General features: G+C 32.3%; 2 protein-coding genes across 2 annotated transcripts; one reads left to right on the forward strand and one right to left on the reverse strand.

The window, feature by feature from the left end:
- The first annotated feature begins 201 nt into the window (after positions 1–201).
- Positions 202–4,807, forward strand: LOC123670044 (exosome complex component RRP45). The gene is made up of 7 exons (XM_045603552.1): positions 202–364; positions 445–539; positions 1,502–1,724; positions 1,992–2,212; positions 3,047–3,295; positions 3,898–4,079; positions 4,632–4,807. The coding sequence occupies exons 1-7, from the start codon at positions 299–301 to the stop codon at positions 4,721–4,723; spliced, it is 1,128 nt and encodes a 375-aa protein (XP_045459508.1). The 5' UTR covers positions 202–298; the 3' UTR covers positions 4,724–4,807.
- A 4,308-nt stretch (positions 4,808–9,115) lies between these two features.
- On the reverse strand, positions 9,116–10,476 carry LOC123670518 (histone deacetylase complex subunit SAP30 homolog). Its single transcript, XM_045604008.1, has 3 exons — positions 9,842–10,476; positions 9,524–9,742; positions 9,116–9,315 (listed from the first exon to the last, which is right to left on the reverse strand). Exons 1-3 carry the CDS (start codon positions 10,034–10,036, stop codon positions 9,187–9,189), a joined length of 543 nt encoding a protein of 180 aa, XP_045459964.1. The 5' UTR covers positions 10,037–10,476; the 3' UTR covers positions 9,116–9,186.
- Positions 10,477–10,550: the final 74 nt, after the last annotated feature.

Consider the following 10,550-nt stretch of genomic DNA (forward strand, 5'->3'; position numbering starts at 1 on the left):
TCGTAAAAATTTGACTGAATCAAAACAAAAAAGGATAGTACTCATTTAAAACTTTCCGATACGATACCTGGCAAAAGGTACTCATAAATCTCATTGAGTAAGAGTATCGAATGCAAAGTATCGAGTACAAATTAAAGTATCGGTATCGAATGGTAATGTACTCGATACAGAGTATCGATACTTTTTTCGTATCCCTAAGATGTCCCTAAGTATGTTTTGGAATATCAAATGCACATAACCTAAAATATCTTTAAATCTTTTATAAAATAACCTTTTAGTAAATTATTATTGTGATAAAATGAAGGAAGTATTTTTATCGAATTGTGAAAAAAGTTTTATTCAAAAGATTATATCAGAGGGTCATGTAAGGCGTGAAAATTCAAGTAAAAGTGTATAATTTTTTTTTTCAAACGTTGTCTCATGTTATTGTTTTTTAAATTTCAGAGATTGGATGGTAGAAATTATAATGATAGTCGTCAATTAAATATATCATTTGGTTCTCAATATGGAAGTTGTATCGTCTCCCTCGGTGAAACCAAGTAAGCATATAATTTTTGTCGTGCTTAATTAAAGCTCGAAAATATTGTACTAAATGACTAAATTTTTTTTAATAGCTTTCTAGGACTTAAGAGTTCGTCAAAGAATATTGCTCGATTAAAATATTTTAGTTATGTCTGTAGTATCATATCTTATAGATTAATTTTATGGGTAATACTACAAATATTGAAAGTTCAATAAGTATTCTTAACTGTTTCTTTTGATCCCAGAGCTAGAGCATTTGCTAAATAAATCAATCAAAGACAATGATATATAGTTTATTGTACACTTAGATCAAAAAGTTAAGAAACATATAAAAATTAAGTTTTATAACTGGAATATCATTGTTCAGGATTCTGACAGGAAGAAGAGAATAATAAAACATGTGCGATGATAGTTCAAATAGGTTTTTTAAAGTGAAGCATACTTGTAGAACAAAAAAATTGATTGCTGATGAGAATGGTAAATGTGTATAGTATGGATGTACATTATCTTAATATACTTAGTAGTTTTATATTTTCTTTTTCTTTTCTAATTCAAGTTCTATTTTAATTTATTTATATAAAACTGTTAATAGCTCCATTACTCTAGTTTGATGTCTTTATTTTGGGTGTTATATAAGAAATTCCTTTGAGTAGCTCACATTCACACATACAACAATTATTGAACTAATTTTCTATATTTCTGGGTAAATTGGTCTGTACCAAAAAGAAAAACAAAACTGATAATTAAATTTGCTGCACCGACCAGTCTCTTTTGTACCACATCCTTTCTCATCTTTTAGTCAGGGCCATTAATCCTCATAAATGAATAAAAATATATTTTTTGAACTGAAATTTACATATTAATTTTAATCAAATGGATTTTTTTACTTATTTTGCTAATATAACTAGCACTTGCTTTATAAATATATTTACTTTTTTTTTTGCTTTGTGTTTAACATTCAATAAATATGATTTTCCAGAATATTATCACAAGTGTCATGTGAAGTTGTGCAACCAAAACAAATAAGGCCTAATGAAGGTATTTTATACATAAATGTTGAAATCAGCCCAATGGCTGCGCCCCAGTTTGAGGCTAACCGTCAAACAGATCTCACAGTTTACCTCAACCGATTATTAGAAAAGTGCTACAAAGATTCTAAATGTATAGACCTAGAATCATTATGTATAGTTGTTGAAGAAAAGGTAAATATTTTTATGTTAATTTAACAAGTTAAATACATCAATAATCTGCTATAATGCTAATTATGATTTGTTTATTTATATATTCATTACATACATTAAAATACCACAAAAGCTGTAGATCAAGACAAACATCTTTACAGCCTACACAAAGATTTGTCTAGACCGCATAGCACTAAGAGAAGAAATTATGACTAAAAATTGTATTTTACCTGTGTTTGTCTTCATAAAAATTGTATTTTACCTGAAAAATTTAACATTATTACTCAGGTTTGGTCACTGAGAGTCGATATAAAAGTATTAAATCATGATGGCAACCTCATAGAATGTGCTAGTATAGCCACATTAGCTTCATTAGCTCACTTTAAGCGTCCAGATGTTACACGCAGTGGGGAGAAAGTTATCATACACACATTAGCAGAGAAGGATCCAATACCAACGGTGTTATATCATTATCCAGTGTGCTCAACATTTGCTATATTTAATAATAAGTAAGTACAATGTTAATTCCTTAGTTGTTATAACTTTGCTTTGAAAATTAATAATTTTTGTTAGTAAAGGGTAATTTTTAATTAGAATATTAGACGTAAATTTAATTATAATTTTGTTAATGAATTTTATTAAAACATACATCAGGTCCATAAACAAATCAAAGTAAAGAAAAATTGGTTGTTTTTGTTAGATTTTCATAATAATAATAATGAAATAATGCTTAAAAAATATCATGATAAATTTATAAGTATAATAACAAAAAAAAATCTATTAATATGTGAAGCAAAAACTTTGTACTCCTTTTTACGAAAATTACGCAGACGGAGGTGTATGAAATTTCGCACAGTTATAGTTTACTTAAAGAAGTGCAGAATGCTTATATTTTTTTTAAATTATGCATAAAAAGTACATTAAATCAATAAAAAAACAACATTACACACACATGCTTATTATACTTTTTTGTTGATTGTCAGTCTGTAGTCAAATTGAAATTTTTTAAAAAGGGTTCTTTATTTTCGTTATATTCATATATCATAATTTTTTTGTTTTTCTTTAATTTAAATTTTTAATTATGTTCGAATTTTGACCTCTGGGCGACCATTAGTAAATAATAAATACTCAACAATGCCCAGTAGCAGTACGATGTGTGTTTCAAGAAAAACACACAACAAAAATATCTGTATGTCCTATTCAAACATTTATAATGAATGTGGATGAAACCTCTATGAAATAATTACTATTAAATATAATGAATATAATTACCATTACATAAATACTTTACTGAATTTCTATAGCTTCTTGTACATTAATTTTAAATATATTACCTATTTCAGCATACTTATATCAGATCCAAGTTTTATTGAAGAATCTGTGTGTGCAAGTAATTCAGAGGAGGGAAATATAAGTGGGGGTTTGCTGGTGGTTGGCATGAACCAATACAAGGAGTTATGTTTATTAAATCTCACCGGGGCTGCAATATATAACTCAAGTATTGTGCATCGAGCAACTCTCAGCGCTGCTGACAAGTGTAAAAGTATTGTTGATTTAGTAAAGAAGACAATAATAAGTGATGACAATTTAAGGTGAGACAGACTTATATTAATTTGTAAGTTTAATTCCGAGAAAACTTTTGTTAAAGCAAAAGATCAGAAGTTCGATATCAAAAATTAATTTTAAAAATTCCTTAATCTGGATCTATCATCAATGAATCAAAATGTAAAATACTTGGTTTATAAAGAAATTTTCTTTGTTTGGATTGTTTTAAAATAAATATGGAAAAGGCGGAATATACATTTTAAAGAAAAATGTCACATATGCACATGCTCGGTAAAGTAGGTTATTTGCCCTAATTAATGTCTCTGGCTTTTAAAACCTATACAACTATCCTTACAGTATATATTTTTAGAAGAAATGCGGAAAAAGCAGCTTTTGACTAGTTATACTATTTCTTTTTTTACTTGGTTAAATAATAATTGTGATGACTATTTATTAAATATATAGACATACACTTGAAAAAAAATTAAAATTGTGTTGTGTAGTCAATTTTTATACTATTATTTATATAATTATTGTAACTTAAACCATCAAAAGAAATTTTATAATATATAATTTATCAATTATCTTATTAGTATTCTAAAATATGTATTTATTACATAAAATAATATTCATACTTCTAATTTTCCAGACAAAAAAGAGTAAAAATAAATTTTGGCGACATCATAACAAGTGATCACGTGCAGTCATTGAGCAGAAAAGATCTCAGTATTTGTCTTAAGAACTTTGATCATAATGTTAAGTCATTACCAAAGGATGAAGAAATGATGGATGATCAATCCGACGTAGAAATAGAGCCCAGTAAATATGACGGTAATTTATTTGAACATAAATTATTAGAATGTTTAGTGTAAATTAATTATTGTATAATAAACTGAGAATAATGTATGTAGTTATTATTAATGTATTAATTTAATTTCTAAATATTATTTTTATATATGAATAACAAATAAATATAAAAATAATTTATCTAATTGTTATCCATAACTATAAACAAATAAATAAAATTGTTGTGTCTGTTTGTAATATTATAATAACTGCTTTTAACTGAATAGCATTAGCATTTGGTATACACGTTACATATACCAAAATAACATTTTTTTACAATTTTTGTCTGTCTGTCTGTTTCGACTAATCTCTGAAACGACTAGGCCGATTTTGACGACACTTTCACTGGCCCATAGTCGATGTAATATGGAGTAATTTAGGCTACTTTTATTTTAGAAGTTTCTTTATTTATTTCTAACTTTGCGAACTGAACAATATATTTTTTTTTAATTCCACGCGCCGCGCATTTCGAAGTCGCGTGCACAGCTAGTAATGTTTATAATAACGTTTATTTTACCTATAAAATATATTTTTCAGTTGTTCCATCATTACCTCAAACAGCGGAAATAAAAGCAAAAAAGGGTGCTTCAAACTGGATAGAAATATCATCAGACTCCGAGGAAGACTGAAAATCATACACAAGTTTGTCAAATTAGTTATAATAAAAAATTACATTTTATATATTAGTGCTAATAAAATTTCTCTTAACAGTATTTATTAATCATTTTTAGCATTGCATTTCCCTTGTCAATTAACAATCACAACATTCTAGATAAATGAAAAAAAGAAAAAAACAAACTAAGATGGTTCTTTGTTCAGCGAGTTCTTGTTATAAATTCATTTTATGACATTTTGTTATTATGTTCTTCTTATAAATCATTTGTAATTGATAGATACGTTTAAGTTACGAAGAAAAAAAAAAAAAATGTGTAATTTTTTTTTCAAAGCATTGCATAGTCAGTTTATTGCAGTTTTATAAAGATTTTAATTCATTTTGTTGTGAATTATTTATGCATTTATATGTCAATAGGAAAACAAAAAGAATATAATTTTAATGCTTATCAATAGAGTAACATTTATTATTACATGTTATATTTGTAGACTAAATTAAAAACGTTTTTGAATTCATAACATTTACAAACTCATGAGACCTAAATAACTTGAACCTAAATGACTTACCTTAAAATATATATTATTAAAATGTTAATTATTATTTAGCAGAAGTCATCTTTGATTGTAGACTAATTTTTAATCATACATATTATAATATAATGCATATATTAATCAGTACTTTAAGTAAAACTAATAATTACAATTCTGTACATTGTAGATAATTGTAAGTTTCTTTTTTTGAAGGGGCAATATTATTTATATATTAAGTATTTTTTTTTACTTTTGTCTGTCTATTTTAGCCGCAAATCATGATAATTTTTAAATAAACTGGGTTACCTGGATCATAGGACATGGTAAATAGCTTTTAGCATAGCTGGTAGCCAATGGCGAAGCGTGCTTAACACGCCCCCCTCCCCCCATTCGAAAACAATATTGTATGTCCAGCAATTTTTTGTTTTTCGGACCATTTGGCGCCCCTTTGTGAGTAGCGCGCTGGGCATTTTGCTCTTGCCCCCCCTCGCTCCGCCACTGCTGGTAACTTTTTTCTTTGTTAGAACGAACATATTTTAAATATTATATTATGATGGATATTCAACATCTTTAGTTTTTTAGTTCATGAATTACAGGCACTACAATGTTCAACAATAAGTTAATTTTAATTTAGAATTTAATTAAATTACTGAATATGTAGTCCATCTTACACTTCAGCTTATCACAGTCCACTGCTGGACATAGGCCTCCCCAAGTTCGCGCCAGACATCGGTCCTGCGACACAGATGACCAGCCCACTGCCACTTCAACTTGCTAATTCTGTGGGCTATGTCGGTTACTTTCATTCTCTCGCGGATAGTCTCATTTCTAATCCTATGTTTGAGAGAGACCCCAAGCATAGCCCGTTGAGCGACTCTAAACTTGTGGACCAGACCCTTCGTCAATGTCCATCTCTCGGCTCCGTATGTTAACACAGGCAGGACGTATTGCTCGAAAACTTTTGTCTTCAAGCATTGCGGAATCTTCGAAGTGAAGACTCGATGGAGTCTGCCTAACGCCGCCCAGCCCAACCGAATCCTCCTATCGGCCTCCTTCTCGAAGTTGTTGCGGCCTAGTTGGATAGTATGGCCTAGGTAAATATAATCCTGAACAACTTCGAGAAGGGTCCCATCGACCGATACCGGTATCGGTATGACTTGGTTGTTAAACATAACTTTCGTCTTATCCAAGTTCATACAGAGACCGACACGTCGGGAGGACTCGTTTAGGCCGGCCAGCATTTGGCGTAACACATCCAGCGTCTCCGCAAAGATGACAATATCGTCGGCGAAACGAAGGTGAGAGATGAATTCACCGTTGACGTTGATGCCCCGTTCCCCCCAATCCAAGGTCTTAAAAACATCCTCTAGCGCAGTGGTAAACAGTTTCGGTGATATTACATCCCCCTGTCTTAACCCACGCCGGAGGGAAATAGGTCTTGTTCTTTGGTGATTGACATGAACGGTCATCGTCGCCGCGTCGTACATAGATTTCAGTACCTCGATATATCGCTAGTCGATATGACATCTCTGCAGAGAGTCCAGGACAGCCCAGGTCTCGACAGAGTCGAAGGCTTTCTCGTAGTCCACAAATGCCATACACAGCAGTTGATTATATTCTTCCGTCTTTTGAATAATCTGCCGAACAGAATGGATGTGGTCCACGATGCTGTAGCCATTTCGAAACCAGCCTGCTCTGGTGGTTGGAATTCGTCGAGTCTTCTGGCGAGACGATTCGTAACAACCCTCGAAAATAGCTTATAGACGTGGCTCAGAAGTGAGGGTCTGTAATTCTTCAACAGAGACTTATCGCCTCTCTTAAAGAACAGCACCACCACACTTCCGGACCACGCGTCCGGTGTGGTACCTCGGTGGATGACGGCGTTAAATAGTCTTGCCAAGGCTTTCAGGACAGGTCGCCCTGCGGCTTTAAGGAGCTCAGTCGTAACTCCGTCATCCCCCGGGGCCCACCCGTTTTTAAGCTGCCCGAGCGCTGCACTAATCTCGCCCTCTTCGAAGTCCGGGATACTCTCCGAATAATGGCGCAACAATGGTGCCCGTGGATCTTCGGTGTCCAAGTCGCAGGCTTGCGTGCGCTCGACGAGTACAGCTGTCCATAAAAATTCTCAACCTCTTCTCGGATCTGAGGGCGAGAGCAGACGATTCTACCATCTGCTGTTTTAAGCTTCGCAAGAAGGCTTCTCCCTAATGGTCTTTGGAAAACTTTGGATCCCCTATTCTGCTCAATCAGAGTAGAAACCTCTCTCGTATTTGCAGCGGCAGGTCTCGGCGAATAATTTTTCGTATCCTCTTGGAAAGAGCCCTCTGTTCTGGCGAAGCAGCCGGCAACTCGTACCTCTGCCGCATCAGATCCAAGGCTTCGGGAGAAAGTTTGGACTGCATCGTTGGCGTTGTTGGTGGAAAGTGCCTGCGACCAAGTGTACACACCGTCTTCACCATGTTGTCGGTTATCTCGTCCACGTCGCTAGTAGTTTCCAGCAAATCGAATCGGTTTTGGAGTTCCAATTGGAACTGCTTGGATCCACATAGTATTTAGGGCAGCGTAGGTCGGAGAGTAGATTTCATCAAGCGGGTCCGCTTCTTTCAGAGACATATATTCAGAGTGCCCGGTACAAGCCGGTGGTCGCTGCCAGTGTTAAACCTGTTAACCACTGAGACATCTCTGTAGTCCATCTTATGCTGGTATAAATATTTTTTGACTAACCCGTTAACGCAGTTTGTAGTGACCTTGTTTTTTGCTCCTGGGGTTGTGGGTTTGATTCCCACCTGGGTGTAATATATATATATTTGTTTATATAAAAAAAATTTGCTATACGAGTACGCTGTTGCCTATAACACAAGCATTAAGTTGCTTACTTTAGGAACAGATGATGAGTGTGTATATGTTGTAGTTATTTAAGTGTGTTAATATCTATTATGAAATACTTTGATCTAGGCTTATTAAAAGGTATGCCAACACAAACCATTAGTGAGAACAAATTGCGCTAATGCGGGTTAACACCTTGAAAGGAGCCAGAAAGAAATCAGACTCAAAGTGATGATAATTGTAATTGATTAAACTTAATGTTGACAATAATTCATAATAGATATATAGAGCACACCTACAATTACATAAATATGTATTTAATATAAATAGAATTTTATTACTGGTACATGGAAAAAGATTTTGGGTTATGAAGCTATTTGCTTTTGATTTCATACTGTAACTGTTAATGCATCTATCATATATATTTCGATTAGAGATGCAGTAAACATCAAAAAATCTCATACCAATCAATAAATATATTTTTAAATGTATTAACATGAGCCTACTTTCTTAAATATAATATGCCAAAAATTAAATTCATATAGTGATAAAAGTTTTGTTACACCTTGTAATTTTTTTGTAAGTAAAATTTATTAATGTTAAAAATTTAAATAATCTGATGTTAAGAAGTAGAATTATTGTGAATCTATTTTGTATATATTATTTTAGACCTAAAATGAACAGTACCTCTTGGTAAACTTACAATGCTCTACTGTTCTGTCTGAAAGTTAAGCAATATGACTTAATTTATACACTTATAATGTTTTAAGTAAAGTACATGCCTCCACTGGAAGATGTACATAAATTTATTATATGATTATTTTCTTATCAAAGGTTTAGTATTTGGCCAACACCTGTCACTGAATATTCTTTATTCAGACCACTATTTATTGCATCTCTAATTCCAATATAGTTCTAACATTCATTAAATCTGGATTAATTGTAAACTAAAGTGATAATTTTTAAATGTTGATTGTAAAAGTAAGAGAAATCTTTCATCCGTGCTATTTTAACACTAGTGAAAGTGAAAATCAAATAAATGAATGAAAGAGAAATTTTCAATCTGTTTACTATATCTAAAAATAACACTAAATTCTTCATAAATTAATTTCACATAATATCACTACACAGAGTCTGAATTCATACCATTTTTCTGGTCTAACTTATTTCCATTTGTTTTCACCGTGTAAATGAAATATGTCACTATTTCTTTTTCATTTACTGGCAGAGTCTTAAAATGTTTTTGTATTGCCTGAAAAAATAAAATAACATATTAGTAAGAAAAACTAATACATGCCACAAATACTCATTCACTAACTGGTAAATAACACTAGCCACAAATTATCTTTCATTTACTCACAAGGGCTTTAAATGTTTCTGTAAAGCTCAAAAAAAAAAAAAGAATTTAAAAAAACGTGAGATTATGTTAATAAAACTGATAAGTTTATATTGCTACTTACTTCAGCTAACTGAGTTTTATTAAACCCAGGTTTTGTTGGCACTTTGTAGTGTTTTTTATATCTTTTTAATGTATTGACTTGCAGCTGAACCCAGTCCACTTCAGGAGAATCTACTTCTGCCTCATGACTATCATCCTCTGAGTCTTTAGGTCTCCTCTGCTTTGTTCTTGCACATTGAATCATTGTCTTATGATAATCGCAAATGTATGTATGCCTTGCCTAGAAAAGTTAATAATGCATTATTGTTTACATTTTTGTTTTTAAAGCCATTACAGAAATATAAATAGAACTATGTTAATTTAATAGCTGTATAACAACCTGAGGATCTATATTCAGTTTGAGCCTTCTTTGTGCAACTGTTTTCTGTATGCGCTTGCTGTACGATGCGTTGCCAGCAGGTCGCCTACATCGGTCGCTGTCATCCACAAGGCAACATATTTGATCTGAATTACTTCTAGAATCTTCTTCTCCTGTGCTAAACCCGTTGTTCATTGGATACTCGCGTTGAATCATATATAAAAAGTAAATTTAATTTGTAAGCGAGACCTCGTCGCGGTGGGCGATGTAGCAGAGTTCGACGTATTCACAAAGCGTCTGGATTGAGGTTATGATAAGCAAAAATACGTAACATTTTGTCAAAATTCACCAATAACATATCAAAATTTCTTATAAATCACAATTCTATAACATAGTAATAACATACAACAGTAAGTTATTTTCAGTCAGTGCACTTTTCCTTCAAAGTAATGTCCGCAGCTTCTTCAAAGAACATACAATATTTAATACTATATCTTTTAATCGTTTCTGACTAAATACGTGAAGAAGTTTATTTTCATCAACGATTTCATAAATGAAAAAAATATATATATTTAACTGAGCAATGAGCATAAATTCCAAATTCACCACCGATCACTAGTCGACAACGTCCCGCTCATGTCGCCTTACCTACTAAACGCAATACCATTATACCAGTATCTGAGACATACATACTAGAGTGATACGTGTGTTTATAAGCAAACGGTCGACT

Source organism: Melitaea cinxia, chromosome 4 (assembly GCF_905220565.1).
Source record: "Melitaea cinxia chromosome 4, ilMelCinx1.1, whole genome shotgun sequence".
Classification (NCBI taxonomy): Eukaryota; Metazoa; Arthropoda; class Insecta; order Lepidoptera; family Nymphalidae; genus Melitaea; species Melitaea cinxia.